At 39.7% G+C, this 24,297-nt stretch overlaps 1 protein-coding gene across 1 annotated transcript in view; it reads right to left on the bottom strand.

Moving 5' to 3' along the window:
• Positions 1 to 206: 206 nt before the first annotated feature.
• The window catches only part of cplane1 (ciliogenesis and planar polarity effector 1), a 122,559-nt gene continuing 98,468 nt past the window's right edge, over positions 207 to 24,297 (bottom strand). Inside the window, exons 42-55 of the mRNA XM_028802447.2 lie at positions 23,739 to 23,961; positions 21,130 to 21,368; positions 20,811 to 20,904; positions 19,751 to 19,912; positions 14,004 to 14,028; positions 13,153 to 13,284; positions 9,835 to 10,009; positions 9,649 to 9,707; positions 8,757 to 8,918; positions 6,996 to 7,090; positions 6,802 to 6,888; positions 6,128 to 6,271; positions 5,895 to 6,019; positions 207 to 829 (exon numbers count right to left, since the gene is read on the bottom strand). Coding sequence (XP_028658280.2) covers positions 707 to 829; positions 5,895 to 6,019; positions 6,128 to 6,271; positions 6,802 to 6,888; positions 6,996 to 7,090; positions 8,757 to 8,918; positions 9,649 to 9,707; positions 9,835 to 10,009; positions 13,153 to 13,284; positions 14,004 to 14,028; positions 19,751 to 19,912; positions 20,811 to 20,904; positions 21,130 to 21,368; positions 23,739 to 23,961 — 1,845 coding nt within the window. The 3' untranslated portion in view covers positions 207 to 706. The remainder of the gene's footprint in view (positions 830 to 5,894; positions 6,020 to 6,127; positions 6,272 to 6,801; positions 6,889 to 6,995; positions 7,091 to 8,756; positions 8,919 to 9,648; positions 9,708 to 9,834; positions 10,010 to 13,152; positions 13,285 to 14,003; positions 14,029 to 19,750; positions 19,913 to 20,810; positions 20,905 to 21,129; positions 21,369 to 23,738; positions 23,962 to 24,297) is intronic.

Below are 24,297 nucleotides of genomic sequence, written 5' to 3'. Positions count from 1 at the left end.
AGTTCCATCTATGCAGCCTATGACTCCTGGAAGTTCCCGCACTCACAATTGTTCCTCGTAGTTTGGGGTGCAGCATCAGTGAAGTTTACGTATTTTGTCCTCTCAGCTCACAAAGGGCTCGACAGTCCGCTAGTTCACTGACTCACCTAAAGCCCCAGTTTCTCGGTGAAAGGTGCACTGATGAATACATTTCAGAAGCAGAAAAGTCAAACTTTAAAAGATGACAGTTTAATTATCCAGTTTATAAATTACAAAAACTGTACAAAATAACATTATTATTTAGAGAAAAATGTTACATTTAAAACGACATTTAAATAAAGTCAGACTGTGAAGGGAGAGTGCGGACACAACCCAAGAATACAAATTCCATTTTGCTGACCACCAGCTACACGTCGGTTGCATGTGAAGAATAAACGAAACGCAGCGGCCTGAGCCCACAGTGAGGAGCCCAGTGGCTGATTTCAAAGTTCGTGGAGGTTTGAAGGCACATTTGTTTCATGCTGATGTCCTCTGGTTTCTGTTTGACCCATCATTGTCCAGGCACTCAGCCACACGTCTTCATCTTAACTGCACTGGGGAGTGAAAGTGGAATCTGGCCGCTTACCTTCCTGCTCCACCTGACTGTAAAGATGGGGAGCTCCAGCTCGAGGTGCGTACCCAGTAGCTCCCAGACATGCGCACGCCTTCACAATTCAGACAGAACTTCTCACATCTCTTCACTGGCTACCATCTTCTCTATTGCCGCCCAGTCCAGTTTGCTAAGAATGCTGCCAGTGCTTTCTGACAGGCCATCAACATCAGGAGACAGTGAATCATGGGGGAAACAATCCTAGAAAGAGAGGAGAGGAAAAGAATTTAAGGGGGGCTCTCTAGTCAAATAAAAAATACACCATTCTGCTGTGATGATGTTATACAGAATGAATCTGCAAGAGGGAGAGACAGCTGGAATGTGCTCGGTGAAGGACGGCTGGTCATCAATTGCCCCCAAAGGTGGTGAACAGAATCGGTGGGTGTTGGCAAGCCAGGCTGACAGAGATAGGGTGTTGGACAGATGGGCTGACGGGGATAACAAGGAGGTCCATCTTTGCCACACTGAGATGGACATGGTGTTCTTTCATGAACGGAGAGGTGCCGAGATTGTAACTGATAATGAATGTGCGGTCCTCCGGACAGAATGATGGGTACAGCTGCGTATCACCAGCGTAGCACTTTTAAGAGGATCCACGTGACTGGATTACAGGGCCTGGTGAGGTGGTGTCCAGAGAGATGAGGAGAGGACCAGCACCAGTCCTTGTCATCTGTGTAGACGTTGCTGGAGACACAATACACAAGTCCTGCACACCAAGCACTGTCATGGCTGTACAAAAAGAAATGATCTTAATGAGCGAACACTGGATGCCACTGCTCTGCTGCTGTGTTTACCTGGTTGCTGGTGATTTGCTTTCTCCAGCTGGAATCCATGGTACGGATTGACGAGCTGCTTCTTGGGAGTGTGTTTGCTTGGATTGTCCTGTTTTTAATGTTTTATCCAGTGACATCAATTTGCAAGTATATGGCAGTGGAGCTTCTTCAACTTCGAAGTTGCCCGTCAAAACCACCTTTGGCGTCTCTCTTCTGTCTCTCTCGTCGGAAATACATTCACCATGTTCTCGAGGGAACTTCAAATATTATGACCACAGGCCAATACAGTCTTTTTGGTCTATTTTTCCTTGAACTTCACAGAGATCTGGACAGGCTGCCGACCTTAGTGTGCTAGCTAACCTAATGAGGTCGGCTATAACGACACATGGGAAAATCAAACTTGCCATTGTGCTATTCAATGTCTGCTCACTCACCGGTAAGGGTCCTATACTCTATGATCTGTTAGCGGACTGTAAGTTTGATTTTGTTGGCTTAACTGAGACCTGGCAGCAACCCAGTGATTTTTCGCAGCTTAATCAAGCTGTACCCCCGGGGTTTGTTTACATTTGCCAAACCCGTGCCTCTGGTCGTGGTGGAGGTGTCACGATAATCTGCAGCGCAGAGTTGAAAGTATCATCTAAAACTGTGCCTCAGTATGCCTCATTTGAATCCATTGTATTGCAAATCAGTGGACCTACTCCCACTATACTTGCCACTATTTATCGACTGCCCAAGTTGAATAAGGACTTTTTAAATGAACTGTCCGAGTTTGTAAATTCTCTTTGTTCTATGTCACCTAATGTTATTTTGTTGGATGATTTTAATATACACAAGGGGGCTTCGCCCCCTGCTCGCTTCGCTCGCCTACCCCTGGCGTTTTGAATCCGTGCCCGCTGGGCAGCCGTAGTTTCAGACGCGCATTGTAGGAGCTTGTGTTGTTTTGAACCCATGCTTGCCCTGCTTCTGCGGTTTGAGACGCGCGTTGTAGGCGTATATCCGTCAGTCGAGCTCGTTCAGTTTGAACCCGAGCCTGCTTTGCCTCCGCAGTGTCAGACGGCGGGTCGCATTCGGCATTTTGTACGATCCCAAGCAGCACATTATTCCCAACTTCACTCCGCAGTAGTGCCATGCACAATATAGCGGTGACGCCTGCACCTTCATTACGCATTAGTGCCACTCACAATATGGCGGCAACGCCTGCGCCTTCCGTATTATGTCGGGTTTTACCATGCTGTGTAGGCGCCTCTGCCTTTCGTACTTTCCCGAGCCTTCCGACGCACGATGTAGGCGCCTGCACCTTCCGGGTCTGCCTCCGCTGTGTGGTGTGGACGTTGAACTGTTGTTGTTTCTGCCTTTATATTCTGTATCTCGCTGTGCATGTGTTTCGTCCCTAGGTTTTTTTGAAGCTGTTGCATTCCAGTTTTCATCATCTGTAACCTGCTCTCCATGTGTTTGTCCCCGTTCTTTAACCTTTTTATGACATTTTACTTTGTTCCCTACTCTGTCGTTTATTTCTGACCTCGCTTTATCCTGCTTGCGGCATGTCAGACGGTTCGTAGTCTCTCCCATTTCGCTCTGGGAAGGGGGGGGGGGGGGCTTTGTGTGGCGCCTGCGCACTATGTCTCCTGCGTCCACGGGCAGGTCCCTGCGTCCATATCCGGTTTACCATTCTCGTTTAGTAATATGGATATGGACACTGTTACTGATAATCTTACGAGGGATTTTACTTCTTGCCTTGTATTGGTCTGAAGCAATTTATAGACTTTCCTACTCACTCTCAAGGCCATATTCTTGATCCTATTAGTTGCTCTGGTGTTGGTGATGGCAGCTGACTCTGGGCTGTTCACCATACTTGTGCTCTTTGATCTGAGCTCTGCCTTCGATACAGTCTCTCATGATATTCTTCTTGAGAGATTAAAATCGATTGGTATTATTGGCACTGCACATGCCTGGTTTAAATTCCACCTGGGGGAGTAAACGTTAACATTATATAAAGTTATTGTCTGTTTTTACCTGCATTATTATCAATCTTTAATTTAATATTGTTTTTTGTATCAGTAAGGTGCTGCTGGAGTACGTGAATTTCCCCTTGGGATTAATAAAGTATCTATCTATCTATCTATCTATCTATCTATCTATCTATCTATCTATCTATCTATCTAAATCATATCTCTCTGATTGTACACAGTTTGTACAGTTGAAAAATTTCAGATCACAAGTTTTCCTAGTTGTTAGGTCCAGAGCTCTGTCTTGGGTCCCCTTCTATTTAATATTTATCTTCTGCCTCTTGGTCATATCTTTAGGAAATTTAATAATCATTTTCACTGTTATGCTGATGACACCCAGCTCTACCTGTGCACTAAGCCTGATTCCACTCTTCCACCTTCTTCCCTCTCTGACTGTCTGCAGGAAGTTAAATCATGGCTGTCTGCTAATTTCTTAAATGAAATAGTGATAAAACAGAGGTTCTTCTGGTAGGAACTAAATCTGTTTGAGATAAATGTGATAATATTTCACTGACTGTTGATAATTATCTGATCTCTTCTTCCTCCCAGGTTAAGAGCTTAGGTGTTATTCTCGGTAGTACCTTAAAATTCGAGGCACAAATTAATAATTTCTCTCAGTCTGCATATTTCCATCTACATAATATCAGCCGTTTACGTCCATATCTTTCAGCTACCAGCACTGCTATTCTTGTTCACGCTCTGGTTACATCTCGTATTGATTATTGTAATTCTATCCTTTCTGGTCTTCCTCACAAACTCCTTTATAAACTCCAATTAGTTCAGAATGCTGCAGCTCTTATTATTACCAGAACCCTTCTATAGAACACATTACTCCTGTCCTCCAACAGCTTCACTGGCTCCCTATTAAATGCCGCATTGATTTTAAGATTCTGCTTATTACTTATAAGACCCTTCATGATCTGGCACCTCCTTATCTTTCTGATCTTCTTCACATCTCCATTCCTTCTCGTATCCTTAGATCTTCTTCTCCTATCAATCTTATTATACCTCCTGCTCACTTGACTACCATGGGGTTTAGAGCTTTCAGTTGAGTGGCCCCTCGCCTCTGGAACTCTCTCCCACAAGACATTCGTAATATCAACTCTCTTCCTTCCTTTAAATCTCATTTTAAAACACATCTTTTTAAGCTGGCTTAGTCTGTCTGATTATTTTAGCTGATAAATTTAAATTTAATTTTATTATTGAATTTATTTTGTAATATTTTATTAATTTTATGTTGTGACTGTTGTTATTAATGTGCTCTGTAAGGTGTCCTTGTGTGCCTTGAAAGGAACCTATAAATAAAATAAATTATTATTATTATTATTATTATTACACTGTGGGACAAGCACCATTGACCTCGATCAGTCCCAGCTATAAAGCCTTACGTCAGTGTGTTACACACTCGACTGGGCTGTACGTCTATGTCTATGTGGTTCTGCACAGGCCCGAGTTAGACATCTCGAGTGGTGACTTGCTATCCGTTCAGGTGCTTTTCATTTTATGCTATCAGCGTAATTCTCAGCAGAATTTCTCACAGCAAATTTCCTGGGTTTACTGGTGGCCTTGTTTGCCAGATTTTTTCCTGAAAATTCGCAGAGTAGCCAAATTTAACAAATACAAGCAAAAAAAAAAAAATTATGAAAATGCTTCGTTGTTCTGCACAGGTTTACTGTACGTTGTGTCCACTGCTGGATTAAGCATGTTATAGCCCTCACTGTGTAGCGCAGATCAGGCAGTGACAGGGACCACCCTCTACAGTATTTAACACTGACCCCTGTCCATCTTAGGCCTGTGGTGTGTGTTAGTTGTAGTGATAGGAGCTCAGAGAGAGATGAAGAACTCGGGGAGGCACAGTGGTTAGCACTGCTGCCTCACAGCTCAGGTCACTTTTTTGGCCATAATGATTGGTCCAGGATAGTTGGCAGACATTTTCCTAATCCTGTGACACTTCAAAGACCACTGCATCATTATATTCCACTCAAAACTAGTTCACTTTCTAATTTCCCACTAACTTCAATACATTTTGCAGAGTCTGCTGAGATTCCCAGACATTTTCATGTTTTTGAGCCAAAGCGAATTCAGTGGGGCTCTATTATCATCAGGGAAATTCTTACTTGCATGTGCTAAACAACAGGTTGCCTCTCTCTGGCATGTTGATCAGTGAGTATGATGACTTAAGCTCAAAAAAATTCTGTCCTCCTTACCTGAAAAATCTCTGGACACAATTTGCCGTAGCAAAGGCAAAATTATACTTCAAATACACAAATATGCTTTAAATGTAACCAGTGGGTAGAAGAGGGCAATATGATGTCATCTGAAACTGTTAAAACCCGTGAATTACAAAGTAGGTAACAGGATGTTGAAATAGAGGCGCATATAAATGTGAAAGCAGCCGTAATAATTTTCATTCGACGACTTTGTCAAAATAAGGGCTTGATTGTCTTGTAAGAAATGGCTGTCATTGTGATTTTGCGTTTTTCTCACCTGGTCCATCTCGAGGAGCTTCCTGATCTCAGCAGGCGGATTCCACGGACTAACGACGTTGCGCTCTGTCTGAACTTCAGTCTCTTTCTGTGCATCTGTCTTCCTTTGTAAGGATTTGACTGTACCTACAACAGAAAAGCCGCATTATCTTGATAAACACTCCAAAATCGAGCTCCCTACTGTGCTAGCCATTCCAACTGACGAGGTGGACAAGGCGGGCAGTTTTATTTTACCTTCTTTAGATGTCAGGTGCCCTTTGTTAGCTGAATTGCTTCTTGTTGCCTTACTGCTTTGGGAATTCTTTTGCCAAGAGTTCACATTGGTCAGCATTCCTCTGCGGGTGTATTGAGACATGCGGTCCATTGGGAGTGCACTTGCTGAGGAAGAGGAGGAGGAGGAGTCATGAGTCAGTAGAATGCTGAACTTGCCTACACTTTTGTCGGTGCTGCTTGGATTACAAATACAGTAAGCACATCTGAATGGACAACATGCTTATAAAATATTCATTCATACATACATATGTATGTTGAAACCTGGAATACTGCAATTTCAAGTGAGATGGACATTTAATGAGTCCTTCACATGAAGATTGCTTGAGACTGGTGATGATTTGGGGGTCTACGATTAAAAATCCAAGTTTAACACTAACACCTATACCTTAAACTTCACAAAAAGGACACATCGCTCCATTTAAAGGCAAACATGAGATGGTGTTCCATGACCTTGATACTGTGCCTTACCTTTACCCACAAACATCAGATCAGGGATTACTTCAGTAAACAGAGGTGTTACCACAAACATTTACAAAGTGAAACCTCAGTTTACAGGTAAGCAATAAAACAAACATACATAGTCAAGCACTCAGAACAGCAACCATCGCTTGACTGGATGACAGCCTCAGACTTACCAGGTCGGTGTAACCCCAAGTCACTATGTATACCGCCAGGCCCTCCTTTAGCAGGTGTTCTTCTGTGCGACACTCGAGATGGTGGACCTAAAAACGACAAAGACAGGCTATTCAGTTTGGATAACTGAATGTGAAATCACATGACATTTAAACTGAGCGATCAGACGTATTCCAATAACGAACACAAATCCTACCTGCCCCTTTGGATCCTCTGCCCGGGTAAGCAGACGTTGAGTGTCCCTGTGTGTTCCCTGAAGCCTTTTGCTGGTTAAGGTGAAGAGTTCTGCCCCTGGAAAGGAAAGAGAACAAACTGTCTAAAGGCAATGGTGTGGCTGTAAAGATGATATGGACGCTCACTGTTGTGTAGCAAAGCACAGCAGCAATTTCTCTTGAGTTCATTTTGCTGAGGAGGCCTGGGTTCACACATCCCCTTTGCTGTCACTTGAGGGCTAAACAGAGAGGGAACATCACCCTGGTCAATTCCTCTCTGGTGACACACCAGGCCATGACAGGTTACCTACTAACTTGCTCAAAAATTTGGAGACAACAGCTACCTTCAGACATCCTTCTGGGCTGCAAGAGGGAATGGGGAGAACGTGCAAAATCCACACGCGGTGTGATCTGGCTGGGATTCAAACAGTGTGCCAAATGAGAGTTAACCTCAGCACCACTGCACTGCCCTAAATGTCAATTCTGTTATTAATAAAATAAGTGATAAAAGTGAGATTTTGACATTTAATTTATCAATTAAAACATAATCGAAAATCACAGGAAATCTATAAGATTTCAGAATGTGTAGAATCTCTCAGAACATCTGCCCTCACTTTGGTCTGCTGAGGCTGGTGTTTCAGGGACTGCTGTTTGTCTGGGCAATCGATGACATGGTTCCAATCAGCAGAGAGCTCCTTCCCATCACCTCCCTGGACACTCAGCTGCCAGAGGAGGAGAGGGTGGGCCATGCTCAGGTTTTTATACCTTTGGATGGCATTCATGGAGATGACCCAGTAAGAAGGGATGTTCAATTTGGAGATTTTCTGAATAGAGTCACTAAGTTTGTTCCATATTTATTTTGAAACCCAGGTCTACTTTTTCAGCAATGCTATGTAAATAACACTTAAGAGGAGACTGGAAAAGACTTGAGCTGTGTAGTCACCTTCATGTTATACCTCACTGGACACACGGCAACCTGTTGGAGGGCTCCAGTCTTTCTTATTCTTCTCACTCAATCTTCCAGTGACATTTACTTGACATGCCACCCTAACACCAGTACATGTGTGGCAGTCATTGCACACATATCTTTGCCCATGCTGTCTGACACAGTCTTCAGCAGTCATCACTAACACAAGGGTTTGGCACTACCTCCTCAGAGCTCCAGCGTTCTGGGTTTGAGTCCTGGTCAGTGGCTGTCTCTTCTCATGACTGTGTGTGTTTTATTCCTTTTTCCTCTAGTTACCTTGCTCAGATTCTAGAGACGTGTGTGATATGTTTATTGGTGACACTAAATTGCCACTGTAAAAGTGACTGTTCACTCGAGTTTGGTTGCTGCTCTATGCCCAATGCCAGCACAACAGGCTTTTGGCTCCACATGACCCTCAACTGGATAAAGAGGGTCTAATGGCTGGATATTAAAAAGACTGTATGAGCTCACAATAAAAAGAACTAGCTAGGATGATGAGTGACCAACTAGACAACATACATATAGGACCTGAGTGGCTGGACAAGGCCAAGGGGAGCCCATGTAACAACTGACTGCAGCAGATAGATGGTCATTTCTGGAGGGTAGGACTGGACCGTGTGTTTGTCTAGGGGGGTTGCCAAGCTGTTTTATTGTGTGGTGGGTGTGGCAATGTGCTGTTCCAGTGCACGCTCCCTAACCTGACCTGCTCCAGTGCTAAAGATCAGAATTAAGTGATTATAAATAGAAGTGCTGCTGATCAGCAGCAGCGGCCTCTTACTCTCTAGCTGATCTCCGTCCTGGACTGGTTACAAACGTCATATAGGTGCCTTTTGTGACATGGTGCTCATTTTCTGCAAGCTGCTTGTTCTCAGAGAGGATTTCAGTCATCAGATTCAGTGCTTCCTTCTTTCGCTGACTGTGATGCTCTGTTAGCATCATCCTGCACACAGAAAAGAATGGAAATCCATGAGGTAGTGTGTCAAATACACGGTGGTGTGAGTATGTCACAAAATACACCACTGTGGTTAAATTAAATGCATTTTGGAACATTCAGCCATGATCAAAACCAGCATTTGGCTGGTATCATCGTCTCTGCTTTTGTGACCTTTCAGGTAGCACCAGTCTGCTGGGTTGAATTTGCTTACTCACAGATGCACTGAATTGCTACACAATTACTTTGCAGTCCCAGCTCCAGACCAAAATGGTAAGCAGGGCATTTGAAATGCTGGGGGGCACTTGGTGTGATAAAGTCCTAAAAATCCAACATGTAACAGTATACCTGACAGCAGGGCTGATGCCTTCAATAATATGTGTGTGAAACTATACACTGCCACAATAATCACAATATTTTTCATAATGCCACCTGAGGCAAAATACATTTTTGCTGCTCATTCGCCCCAACCGCTATATAACCCTATAATCTAATCTCTAAATCATAAATTGCTGCAGACAAGTAGAAAATTAAGTTTGACCAGTGCTGCTGTCAAAAGTGATGAAAAGTGGGCATGTACCAAATGGTCAAAAAAAGATACGAGAGAGGCTGGACTGTTTGGTAACAGGGGGTCAAGGCCTGACCAGACAAAGTCTAATCTCTGATGAGGTAAACTGTTGGAAAATGTGATAAAAACATCAGTGGCATCTAAAAAGAGTGGGACATGCTAAAAACATACTTATCTTTGTCTTCTTTAATCTTCTTGTTTAATTTGATGTCTTTGGTGGTGATGTTTCTCTGCAAAATAACCACAACGTAAGTCAGATTCACATTTTGTAGATTTGTGTTGTTTAACTAAAACAAGCTGCCAGCATGCTCTTGAACACATTTTACCATCCAAAGGCATTTGGGCTGCATGTCTTACTTGTGCCATGGCTGTGAATGGCCGGTGCTCCTGCTCTTTTTGCTTCTCCCGGTCCCTATGATATTCAGCTTGTCTCTGCTGATGTTTCCTTTTCATCCACTCCTTGACCTCTTGCCTCTTCTGATCACTTTTGTTGGTGGAGGGGTATGGCTGCCTGACTTGGGACTCATACATGCTGTCATAAATGAATAAAGACATCATTAATAAAAATAATTAGAGTATATTTAAAAAATCCTTATATGAAGACAAAAGCTGACACTCAAATGTAGAACAACAGTATTTTGTTTTACTTTATGCTAATCATCGCTGTGTTACTCCGGGGATGCTCTGAAGTACTCCAGTATTTCACAGTTCTGCTTTTGCACATCTCTCTCTGGATCAGCCTGTTCATATTTTTCAAAGACTAGCTTGTATCGTCATTAGTTAAATGGACAGCTTCTGCTTCTTGGGTACACCCTTTTTCATTGAATTCGGGGACAGATTTTTAAACAAGGCCACAATTTAGACTCTAAGCCTTAATACTGTGTTGCTATCCTTCCTTTACTTTGTCTTCTTCAGTTGTAAAGGACAACGAGTCCCTTATGTTATTTGACCACCTGCTGACACCAACAGCACTCAACTGGCATCCTACCCTACAAAGTACCAAATCGGGTCCCGCACAATTAATCTCTAGTCATGCAACCGCTGCAGTTTATTTTAGCCATGGAACATAGAAACAGCCAACGCTTCTTGTGCTTTACATTTCATTTTTGTTTTGCGTTGTCTGTTAATGTAGTCGTTTCCTGATGAACACTCAAACTAAACAAACTCAGTTCAATTCAGTTTATCTTTGCATAGCACATTTCACTGTTTGCAGTGAAATTTTCAGGTATAAAATGTGAGTATAGACTTTACAAATTACTAAATACAGAATTAGTACACATAAAGACATAGATTTGTTAAGACACACAGAAAACAAAGTATAAACTGATTAATACAGTATAAAAGGAAACCAACGATATCTGTCCATTGCAATTAACTGGTGATCTATGGCCAGAAGACGTGTGTTCACAACATGCTTTATAAAGAGTGACAGTATCACACTTTTCAAGACTGACCTACCATATACAGAAAAATTAACTCCAATTTTGGTATTAACATAATCACAGGCAGGACTGAAGAAGTTTGCAGATTGTCTCAGATTGGATGGGCCTTACAGATTGGAAGTTGGAAACGAGCACTTTAGAGTTACTCTCACAGAGGGCTCTCATACAGTAAGAAATGTCAAGCCTGTGTTGCTAATCAGACACGTCTGCCCAATAACACTAAGGCATAATGAGAGATGACGGGCCAGTGAAGCAGTTTAATATGAAGTCATTTACTGGACATGCTCTGGTTATAGCCCTTTGACTTCAGACATGAGAATGGGTAGGTACAAAGATGTACAAGATGATTTTTTTGTATTATTACACCTACCCCTATAAAACTCCACACAGGACTACAGATGTGTATTTTCATTAGGGCTGGGTATCAGCACTGATGTCCCGATTCGATTTGATTCACAATACCCTGAATTTGATTTGACATCGATTTCATCTTGACTCAGTTAGCGTGCACTGATATATTTGAAGAGGTGGCTTTTTTAGAGATTACTTAACCATGCATACAGAACATTAATATCATGTGACAAATTTCAGGAACACTTTATTTGAAGGGTGTCTACTTAGTGACTTCATAACATATACATAAACATAAACATGAAATGACATTTTAGAAGAAATACTTGATTTGTAATGAAAAGTTAACATTAGAATTTAGAAGATATGGAACAAAATATCATTGTTCTTTAAAAAAGAAAAAAAAAACTTTTTCACATTACTGCACTGCACTCATTCAAATTAACCATAATTTAACTAACCTATGTATCACCACATCAGACTTCTCACATATTATGAGAGGGCTTCTTTGTTTTAATACAATTCAATGACGTCTACTTTATAAAATATGTATATCATCTTGAAAACAGTATTATTGTAAAATAATCAAATATTGTTTCTTAACACTAGAATTACCAAAGCCTACGAAAAAACTCAAAATCCATCCCACTTTAAATCCCTTCACACCTCTCCTTCAGCGTCTTTTGTCCTGTAAATGTGTCGATAAGCAGCAAGCAGCCTGCTCTCACATCCTCCCACCGCCACACAGTTTTCTCAGCTCAAGTCTGTTTACCTGCGTGTAATTTGTTTAGAGTTGTATAGAGTGAAAAGTCAAGCAAAATGACACCTTTTATAAATACTATATTGTTATTTGGAACACATGCGTTTCATGTGTGTTCCATGTCTACAACAATCTAAACACATTGTTAAAACAAAAATGTGTTTCATGTTTTAGTAATAATTGACAAAATGTAGACATGAAGTGTATAATGTGTGAAACCTGAAGTCCAAATATCAAAGAAACACTTTCACAAAAGGTACAAATATAGCAGAACAAGTGCGCTTCTATTCAAGAAAATAACTGCAGAAAAAGAACCCGCGTTAGGGTGAGACATTGACACCCCTTTGATACGACCGCTTCAGTGGCGCAACAGTATCAACTGGTGACTGGTAATCAAAACTACACGGGTTCGACCCTGGACGACTCCGTTTTGAGAACTGAGCTGCTCTTATTCTTACTATTTCAGAATAAAAACATACATTTGATTTGAGTCTGTAACAGCCGGTGTAAATTTATGATACTTGTAAAGGTTAGTTTTGTTTTTTTATTGTTTTATTCTCCCAGTCACGTTCACACTCCCCCCGATCTGACACTGCTGTTTTCACATAAAAATGTCCTATAACAGAGGTGAACTCTGACGGGAGTTCTACATCGGAAAAAGAATACACGTCACACTTTTGCCGCCGCTGTACTTAGAATATGTACACGGGAAGCTCTGCAGTTTACTTATGACTTTACGCTGTAGGAAGTAAATAAATCAAGGTAAAAAGGTAAATGACATTCAATCTGGCTCTTATATACAAAGTACAGCGATGGCAGCTTCCAACTGCAGCTATAGACTCTTCAGTACATGAGCAACTCTCCATGCTAGTGTTTAGATCTGGACGGTGTATGTGCCCAAAACATTAACATATATATGTTACTTACAAAAAAAGCCAGATCGAATGTTATTTACCTTGATTTATTTATTTTTTTTATTATTGATTTAATACTCCAACCACTTTCTATACTGAAAAATTTGTACCGAAAAAATAAATGCTGTGGGCAAGTACTAAAAAGACAATATGTGCCAGAGCTCCAAGCACTGACCAAATACACAAGGTAAAAGGCAACATCTCCTACCGTGTCAGTTTTCTGGCTTGCGTTTCAGACAGACCCAATTCTGAGGCTGCAACTTTGCTATCAGTTAGAAGGTCACCAAGAATATCAGCAACATCACTCAGTCCTGTCAGGTGTAAAGCGTCCTCCATTGACCTAGCAAAAAAGTTGAGTTGCATGTGAGAACAGCAGCAGACATACATTGGATTAAACTAAGAACAAAAAGAAAATCACAGCACTAGAAGAGTATCTTATGAAAAGACTAATGTTGACTCTGAAATACAGAAAAGTTTGTTTAACACTAGGGCATTTATTCCACTACATCTAAATTTTAACATATGAGCTCTTGGTGCTTCCCTGTTATTGGCTTTAGTGTTAGAATGTGAACCCTCAACACCCTCCATCTATTTTTTTTTTTTTGGTGTTATCAGGCACCTTCAATAGCAGGTGCTCTTCTGCAGCTGACCTGCTACACATCAAGCCAATAGTTTTTACAACAAGAACCTGACCTGCCAGGCAACTTTCAAATGCTTATGTAAATAGGAGCTATGAACAATGTTTATTTTTTTCTTTTAAACTGACTCCACCGGACTGAATTAGTTTAGAAGATATGTGCTTCAGAAGCTTATATAAATCAAACAGAAAATGATCTATAAACTAATTGTTTTAAAAGCATGACTGATATGCTACTATCAAGTACAAAATACAGAAATGTCTTCTTTTATTTGTGGAAATGAGTGATTTTTTTGACTTGCATGCATTTGAATCACAGCCAGCCACCTCTAACCAGTTTACAGTATGAGATGAGATATCAAATACCAACAAGTAGACTAACAGAAACATGAGCTACCAAAAGAAAAAAACAAAACACTTACACGTCGGCTTCTGTTGGTAACAAATCTGTGAATGAAATTGGAAAAAGGAAACAAAATTACATTCATAAAAAAGAGTCAACTGGTTAACTTCAGTCCACAAGCTACAAAGAACGATCAGCAAGAACTAAAAACCATCGTATGCACTTGAGTGCTATTAAGATGAAACTACACACTGTTCTTGACATGTGAGAGCGCAAATTTACAACATCAAGAAACCTGTGCCACTTGATAGTGTTGTTTAATTCTCCCAAGTAGCCAGTTGGACATGAACATGCAAGAAGAGCTGATGGCTGATCATGTTATTAATGGATCACAGCCACTAAGACCAATGAAATGAAACAAACACCATCAAATAAATCAAGACAGCTATTTGTGAAACTTAATAAACTAGACATTCTTAAAATACAAATGGTGAAGCCGTGTAAAACTCAAGTGACACACTTACAGTGCTAAGCAGCATTTACTCTATTTACACTGCACTATGAAAACTTTGCTTCCTAAACATTTTTGTATTTTACCTTACTGACCACAAAATCCTCTTTAAATTTTCCTATCTCAAACTGTTTTATTGTAATCACCTATTTTTGTGATATTCCACTTATATTATAAATATTCATATGCAGTACAACAACTACAACTGTAACATCTGTGATTACCTAAAAGTTGTGAAACTGCCACTAGGAATGCAACCCAGATATAACAAGTATTGTTGTTTTGTTTGCAAACACAACACTCATGTAGAAGAGTTTCATTACATTAAAAAGAACTGATCGTTCCATAAGTATATGGTTCCAGGGCAGAAAAATGTGATACATGAACCATATGTCAACCCAACAAAGATATTTTTGCCTCTTCTTCATATAAATCTTACAATGATAAAACGTTTTGTGAAAGTAATGAACAAGAAAGATGAAGGATTTCAATATTTAACCCTGATGTTCTCTCATGGAATTCAAAGACGTTGTTGAGAATTTTCTTGTCAAGTTAAGAGCAACAAACATCTAACTGGTTGACAATATGCTTCAAGCATACAAAACATTGAAATGCAACATTTCGTCAAAGATTCATATTCTATAGTCAAACTTGGACATCCTCCCTGCTAATTTTGGAGTACAGTAATCCCTCCTCCATCGCGGGGGTTGCGTTCCAGAGCCACCCGCGAAATAAGAAAATCCGCGAAGTAGAAACCATATGTTCATGTGGTTATTTTTATATATTTTAAGCCCTTATAAACTCTCCCACACTATTATAAACATTTCACGCACAATTATACAGCATAAACCCTTTGTATTCTCTTAGATATTAGGTAAGATTCGTTGAAATTATGTATGTAAACACAGCTTACATACAGTAAAACCTCAATATTATTTTAAAGATATCAAGCATCTCCGATATCACATATGTTACAGCCATTACGACAGACAGGCTACCATCAATAAATACGTACAATGCAAGAAAAATTGTATACAATAAAATGTGTGTACAGTGACACTAAACTATGTACATGTAATAAGTACTGTACGTAAATAATTAATTATGGTTACTCACCAACAATGACACGATGACTTGTCCGATAACGATGAGTTTAATTTTACTGCACAACAAAGGATAGCGTTACAGCTCTTCTAAAGGAGCCTCTTCAGGCGACTGTTTAGCACCGCCGTTGTTCTTCTTCCATCACTCTTCAATCCAAATCCCTAAAGCAGATTCCATCCAGACTACTGCCTTACAACGTCCACTTGCAACTCATTGTGCGCCCTAGTTAAAAGACACTGCGGCCGTAGATCTTATATGCTTTTCCTCCTTTTTAAATAAAAAGAATCGTGGACTCATTTATGCTGTAATGGTGTCCTGCAGTGGTGTAGCTGTTTCCTTCCTTCAACATATCCAAAACTTTTACCTTTTCTGCAATCATTTGCATCTTCTGTTGGCACTTGTGCACGTTAATGCTGAATGAGTGAGATTAGTATTTCCTGGTTAATACAGCACTCCGTCGCTGAGCCAATCAGCAGCACACAGGAACTTAACCGCATGCTCTGATTGGGTAGCTTCTCAGCCATCCACCAATAGCGTCCCTTGTTTCAATTCAAATGCGTCCCTTGTTTGAATTCAAATGGGCAAATCAACTGAGGAAGCACACGTACTGTAGACCGCAGACATCCGCGATATATATTCACATATGCTTACATTTAAAATCCGCGATGGAGTGAAGCCGCGAAAGACGAAGCGCGATATAGCGAGGGATCACTGTAATCAGTGACGAACATGTTGAAAGGTTTCACCAGAACATTGCAATGATGGAAAAGCAGTGTCAGGGTATGTGGAATCCCTGACTATTGCTGGGCAGTGAAACAAGCAGCAGCAGATACTGAGTAGAAAAGCAAATCAGTAGCAACACATATTCATGCAATATGCTAGCATCATTAGGTGATTAAACACACTAAATTCATGTTCATATTATTTTCCTCTAAATTCCTATGTGATACAATCAATCTGAAATTATATTTGTGTTTAGCTTGAACTTCACAGAAAGCAAAACTTAAATTAAAAATAAAAAAAAAGTTTCTTGTCCAAGGTTGTAAGTCGATGAGTGTCATGTCAAAAATCACAAGTGGTTGTATATTCCTAGCATAAAAATACATAAAAGGCATAATCAGAAATCCTTTTACAATTAACAATCACAACGCTGACTTAGAAAATACCGCAAGTTATAGAATGAGGTAAACAGAAAACACTGCATGTGCCAGTAGAGTACATGACTAGGAATGTGAGGTTCACATGCTATGGAACTGAAAGGAATTACAAAATTTCTAAGTGAGAACTTTGAAATGGTAGATCCAAGTGGGACATTCATAGAAAATGATATTAACTGCATTAGCCGAGTTTGGGATATAACATTGAAGTTTAAGTTCATTTGATAACATCCAGTTTAAAGATTAATAACCAGGTCAGCCAAATATGGCATTCATCATCCAATTGTAATCTCTCTGCAGAGGACTAGGACCCACCTAAAGAAACTTAGAGAGATGTTTTCTGGTACTAAAATCAGTGGTCTCTATCCTCCAACATTTGTTTCATTTTGTAAAAGCAGAATAAATCTAAGTCCCGTCATATCCCAACCATCTTTTGACTCTTGTAAATGAAACAGTTCTATGAAGACCGGAACAACAGATTTAATAACACTTCTTATCCATCAGCTGTGAGATGCACAAACCTGGACAGGTATCCAAAGATAAGGTCAAAATGTTGTGTGTTTGTATTAAGTTGGTCATTTCTGTACTGTTGTGCTTAGTTTGCATTAACGTTATAATGCATGTAATTCACCAGATCAAATCCAAGGCTTTACCTTGTAGAAATTTGTAAAGTTCATTTAGCTCCACAGTTATGTAAAAATGTGTGATTATGTATTTATTAGATGTTTCATACATTCAACAATATATCCATAGCAAACAAAATGAATGCCTCACAGCATGCTGTCAAAACAGATGAACGCCATTTCCAGATTTGGTTCCTGCTACAATGCTCCCACTGTAGATAAAATAAGCTTGTTGTACAGTGTGCACTTGTATCTTGGCTCTGAGAGATCCTGTGCACTGAAATGACTCCAAATTCACCACTGAACAATCAATACGAATTTATGATAACAAAGGCATATGGTATTTATCTATTTACCAAGGATTGAGAGAAGGCCAAGTAAGACAGGAGCCAACTCTGGATGACTGCCATCAAATGCACTTAAAAAATATTTTCAATTTACAGGCTCTAAGTATAAAAAGAAACTGTAGTTCTGAAAGTAAAGTGATCAAACCACAAAAGTCACATGCAAATTTCACACAGAGGGGAGTTGTTAAAACTAATATGAAAGGGCACCTTATACACCCCAAAGTCCAATGTGGTTATACTGCTAAAAAAACGAAACGAAACAAAACACAGCTTACCTTAAATATTTCGGTTATGTAATACTGAAGAAGGATATGATAACATGCAGCCTTTTTCTGACCTACATATATAAGTTGGAATGAGCAGTACACGGAATTGCCTCTGATTCATTGTATGCTGGGGAGATTACTCCCAAGAAGTTATTTATACACTTGTTTAGTGTTCGGTTTGTTGAGTGCTTTCAGTCAAGTTTTATATGAAATCAAACAATTTGCCACATCTAAGCTCAAGAAAGAATTACACAAAATTTTTAGGTAGCTTTATCAATTATCACTGTGGATAATAAATCACAAATTAAGCTTAGGCAAACTTCTAAATACACCCGGTTCAAAAGGTTTATCAACTCACTGTCACTTTATCTGCAATAGGAATGTTGATACACTCCTATAAAGTACATTTCCCTAATGTTCACTTGGTCCCATTTTGCCTTCATGGCAATTAAGAGTCATCATGGCACAGACTCAAAAAGGTGAAGAAAGCTTGAGTCATAGTGACTTGAATGGGCTGCATAACTGTCACAAATTAGTGACCTCTGATTCTAACAGTTTGATTTATTTCACCTTAGAGACTCCAGACTGGCTTGAGATTCAACAAGAGAACTACACCAGGCTGAACACACCGTCATGTTCTGGAACCATTCCTGCATTTTCCTAACCTTGTGCCTTGGAAGCATGTTTAAAAGGAAGTACCCTGTTAAAATGGCCAATGGCATTTAAAGGTTTGTCTACCAGCCACCTACCAACAGTAAACATTTCAGAAACTCAGCAGAGTAAAATCCTTGACCTCATGGGGTTTTTGCTAATAGGATAATGGGCTACATAGCACAATGTGTTGAAAACAAGTCAAGAGAGGTTATTCTTAGGCCATACAAGTAATTTATAATTCCTCATCTGGAATATTGTGGGCAGTTTTTGTCTCCTTATTTAAAAAACATGGTAGGTGTATGTGGTTAAGGTTAAATTTCAAACTAAAATAAAAAAGTATTTCTTTACACAAAGAACAACAGGTACATGGATTATGTTACCTAATAGTGTAGTCAGCAGTATTATTTTGGAAACACTGAAATCTCAGCAGGGTTAGCAGAATGTTCTTTGCAGGTTTACAGAGTCAATATTGTTACGTGTACAGTACACTGAGCTGCCAGTTTATTAGGTACATATATCTAGTACTGTAATTGTTGCAGTGCTTCAGTCACATATTTCTGCAGGTCTTAATGACCAGCTAATGTTTTAATATTTCCCTATCTTCTCTAACGACAGCTTTTTCAAATCTACTCTCACCTTTTCTCCTTTCTTCTTCCTTGGATTTGTTCTCTCCTTCCCTTCCTATATATGTTACCTGCTTTTTTCTTTTCAGCTGCACACCTGCTGAAGTTTATACAGCCAAAACATTGCATCTTTCACCTTCTTACCTTTTCAGTGTGGCAATATTATGTGTTGCACCCTTTGTTTGTATGCACCATAAATGATTTCTGACTAGGTAGAAAGACTATTAATAATAATAACACTCTTGACATCTTTGTTGGTTTTGGCTGTTAGCACACTCTCCTCCTGAGCTGTATGCACACACACATGAATTCTTTGTTACTTTTATGATTATGATTGTTCATATAATACTCTCTTTGATATGGGAAGGGTAGGTGTACTGACTAAGGTGGCTACTTAGGGAACATATGCACTACACTGACTGCTGTAACCACTCACTACTATACCATACATATACTACAATATGTATACCTGAAGACATTTCATATTCTAAATTCTCACGTACAGTAAATTGCCTTTTTAGCAGTGCAAAACTGAGCATACCATCATGGTATTCTTCATCAAATTTGTCTTGGATAACACGGGGCGAAGAGCTCCTTTTTGCAATTATGGGAATGACAGGATCAACATCAGTCCCTGAGAATAGATCTTCCTCATTTTCTTCCATCAGATCTTCTAATCGATAAAAGGAATTCTGAGAGAATGCTGAAAAATACCAAAAATAAGGGGGGGGAACGGGACTATAAATGTATTCAGCGATGGACACAGCTAAAAAAAACTTAATTCTAAAACAGAAAGGAATGTAAGAATTGTTAATCTCCTCCAAGTATTTTGATCTATATTTTTTGCACATCAGTAATTCTGGTTTTGTTACTTCATGGCGATTTAAGCCCAGAGGAGATGTACTTTACTTGTAGTTTCTGATCATGCAGTCCTATAGCAGTCAATGCACTTGAAAGCATTTAATCCATTCTGGATGAAAACATGACATTTAAAATTTTTTGTGGCCAACATTATAACCTACCTGGGGTAAGTGACATACTAAAAAAAAATATTTTTGGGTGGAGTATTGCTTTAATGTATGACCAAGGATCAACACCCGCTAACAGGGCATAGTTCAAGATCACACTCAAAGGTTACTCGGCTCCACTAAACTTTATCCCCATTTTAAAATATGTTTTAAAAATTAACATTAATAAAAACAAATGTAAACATCCAATAAAATTACATTCATTCCAAAGGTCACATTTAAAATGGTGGAAATAGAAAATATACATTCTGTAGAAGAAGTCCACAATAATGTTATTAAAAAAACAATTGCCTTATTCTACATGACAGCCTAACTAGGAATGCAGCCCTTCCTGCTTCTTTACTCCATCACTTTGATCTGAACTTATTTTGTCCATTCCTAAGACTCTGAAAAAAACTGGAAACTTTAACAATGGATGGTTGCATGCAAGTTTTTATTGCCCACTAGCAACTGGTTAAGACATCAAAAACCTGGTTAATCATAAACATAACTGAATTTATAAGTATATTAAATATAGGGATTCTTTTTGATTTTTTCAGAAACTTTTAAAAATATAAGAGAAACTTGAACTACCTGCAATTTCATCAAAATTGTCTTGGGCATAGTGACTTTGTGTTGCTGGCTCTGGGCTAATGGCAGTGCCAAGCTTCTCGATTGTGTTCACCAACTGTCAGAAGAAGGTAGAAGCGAATTACAGAGTGTCATATAAATATGTGCACAAGTGTAAATATCATTGTAAAGGATAAAAGCTAAAACACAAAATATTTCCATATCCACTGTGTACTGAGACAAGATTTATACATATCTCCTGCATTTTATTTAGATTAAACACCTTATATAAAAAGATTCTGATGGTACTGTTAGACCTTCTGAAACAAGATCAATAACTTACCAAGCGGGTGTTAGAAAACTCAAGTTCCATGTTTTCTGCAATATTCTGCAAAGCAGTCAGCTGGACTTCCATCTCTGACAGTTTTGCAGCAAAATGTCTTTGAGCTACAGAGCGGCTTAAAGACTGAGGCAACAACCTCACCGAGTGATCTTCCTGAAGAAACAGCTTTTTGGTTATTTCATCTCTAATTGGGACAGTACTTGGTTTGGTCTCTGGCAATGTAGGGGAGATTGGAGAGTCTTAAAAAATAATCAAAAGAAAACAATGTGAGATCATTTATTTAAACCTGCCTCTTACCAATTCAGTTTTTAAGCAAGTAAAATACACTGAAAATGAAGTTTAGAACATCTTCTTTGCAATAGAGTCAAATAACACAACGAAAATTAACCTATAATTTCTGGGTTGACAATTCAACCCACACATTACACTTTCCATACTGGCAGGTGTTGATTCATTTTCTGCACCACCATCATTTATATATTCAGTGTGCCAATCTGAAGTCAGCCTTAACAAACACTAGTTTGTTATCTAATATGCCTTTTATAGAGCACACAGTTGTATAAGGATTAATGTGCTAAGTCACATCTAACTCTTCCTTCTATATACAGCAAACTGTACGTCTGGTGAGTGGTGAGGTCTGCGGTAGGAGTGACAGATGCATTCAAGTTGGAGGTGGGATTACATCAGGGATCGGCTCTGAGCCCTTTCTTATTTGCAATGGTTATGGACAGGTTAGACAGGAGTCCCCATGGACTATGATGTTTGCTAATGACATTGTGATCTGTAGCGATAGTAGGGAGCAGGTTGAGAAGACCCTGGAGAGGTGGAGATATGCTCTAGAGAGGAGAGGAATGAAGGTCAGTAGGAACAAGACAGAATACATGTGTTAAATGAGAGGGAGGTCAGTGGAATGGTAAGGATGCAGGGAGTAGAGTTGGCGAAGGTGGATGAGTTTAAATACTTGGGATCAACAGTACAGAGTAACGAGAAGTGTGGAAGAAAGGTGAAAAAGAGAGTGCAGGCAGGGTGGGATTGGTGGAGAAGAATGTCAGGAGTGATTTGTGACAGATAGGTATCAGCAAGAGTGAAAGGGAAGGTCTACAGGACGTTACTGAGACCAGCTATGTTATATGGGTTGGGGACGGTGGCACTGACCAGAAAGCAGGAGACAGAGCTGGAGGTGGCAGAGTTAAAGATGCTAAGATTTGCACTGGGTGTGACGAGGACGGATAGGATTAGAAACGAGTACATTAGTGGGTCAGCTCAAGTTGGACGGTGGGAGACAAAGTCAGAGAGGCGAGATTGCATTGGTTTGGACATGTGCAGAGGAGAGATGATGGGTAAATTGGGAGAAGGATGCTAAGGATAGAGCTGCCAGCGAAGGTTTATGGATGTGGTGAGAGAGGACATGAAGGTGATGGGTGTAACAGAACAAGATGCAGAGGTCAGAAAGATATGGAAGAAGATGATTCGCTGTGGCAACCCCTAACGGGAGCAGCCGAAAGAAGAAGAAGATTCATTTGACTGTCTATAATATAAACACTAAGGACAGATACCACCAATAACACACTGCTTGTATAAGTTACTGTAATATGCATCTGTATGTGACATGCTTTAACCTTTGCAACTGACAGATTTCAAGTAAGAGGCCAAAGCCTATAAATGTTGTAATACTGAACAGAAGTGCAGTGTATTCTGGAAAATCTGAAAGGAAAAGCAGGATTCACAGCGTTTTGCTTAGTTAGAAATTGCAGTTTTTGATTCCCATGGGAATCAACCTGGACTTGTGTGATAATGATTTAATTACATTTCTGTGTTTTGAGAAATTGTAAAAATGTTAGCTGCATTAATAGAAGACAGAAAACCAGGAGGTCACTTTGCTTGTGAAAGAGTTCACAGTACTTTATTGCAAAAATGAAGTGTCTAGTTCAATAGCTTCTTTGACACTCTGGTAAAGAGCTCAACACAGTTGTAAAACTGGACACTTTGTATCTGCTGCTTATTTGCTGAACACTTAGAAAAGAGCTCTCTCTTGCAAGGAATCTTTGATTTCAGTTTTTTGATTAAGTATATATGACTTGTAACTAAGGAACTGAACCACCAGGGAAATGTTATCTGTGACTGAACGAAGATTGCATGAACCCACCCAGGCTATATAATTCTTTGTATTACTTCTATTTGCTGCTGTTAGTTTTGATACAAGAGTTCCATCTCTGTGATTATTACTACCAACCTGAGTGTCATGCTTTTGATTCATTGTCTTGTTGTGGCCCTTTAGGGGTAAAAAGGATGCTTTATAAAGTGCTCTACTGGTGGTCAACTGAGCTAAAGTAAAGAAGTGAAAGTAAAAACAGCCCCAACCAGCGAAGCAGCCTGTAATTAGGACTGAACACACTGGGTACAATACCATCAGTGAGACAGGTAAGAGGTTAGATGTAATAGTTGCACAGCTGGTTATAACATTTCTTCCTATTCCCCATTAAGATTAAAAACCCAAGAGGTGAGTTGCTACCTTTCATGTGAGGTGCATGTTGCAGGTGATCCAAAAACACGGTAAAACAGCATCTCTTACACTTTTGGACAGGTTGCTCAAGTAAAAACTGCAGTACCTTCAAATGTAGTAGGTATGATATCAACTTTGTCATCTATGGTGAACAAGCCAGAAGGAACTGCATTTGTTACAGAAGGATCCAAAGGACTAAGCTCAACATCTGACACCTCAAGCTTGAAATCAGGAACTAAAGCCGTAGAAGCTGGAGGCGAAGGCAAATCATTCAGCAACTTGGCATCCTCAATGTCAATAACACTGATGAACTGCCGGCCAGCAAGATCCTGAATACACAAAGACATGTGAAGGGGACATTCAGAGAAAGAAACTTTTACACATTATTCATAACCATCACAGAGCAAGTAAATTTAATTAAATTCCGGATCACAACATATAATACCAAGTGTTTGCTTTCAGTTGGGTAGTAATAAGGTTAGCTATACTGGCAGCAAGTGTTGGCTTGATTGGTAAAATGTATAAATACAGAGAACTTATTCCAAGTTTAAATGTAAATTAATAAAGCATGGTTAGTTCTGTGGCCTCTCAGGTCAAGTGTCCTTGGTTCCAAATTCAGACTGGTCATTGTCTGCATAGGTTTTAATCCACATACCAAAGACATG

This window comes from Erpetoichthys calabaricus, chromosome 5 (genome assembly GCF_900747795.2).
Source record: "Erpetoichthys calabaricus chromosome 5, fErpCal1.3, whole genome shotgun sequence".
In the NCBI taxonomy this organism is placed as follows: domain Eukaryota; kingdom Metazoa; phylum Chordata; class Cladistia; order Polypteriformes; family Polypteridae; genus Erpetoichthys; species Erpetoichthys calabaricus.
This window is presented reverse-complemented; position numbering and strand designations above follow the sequence as displayed.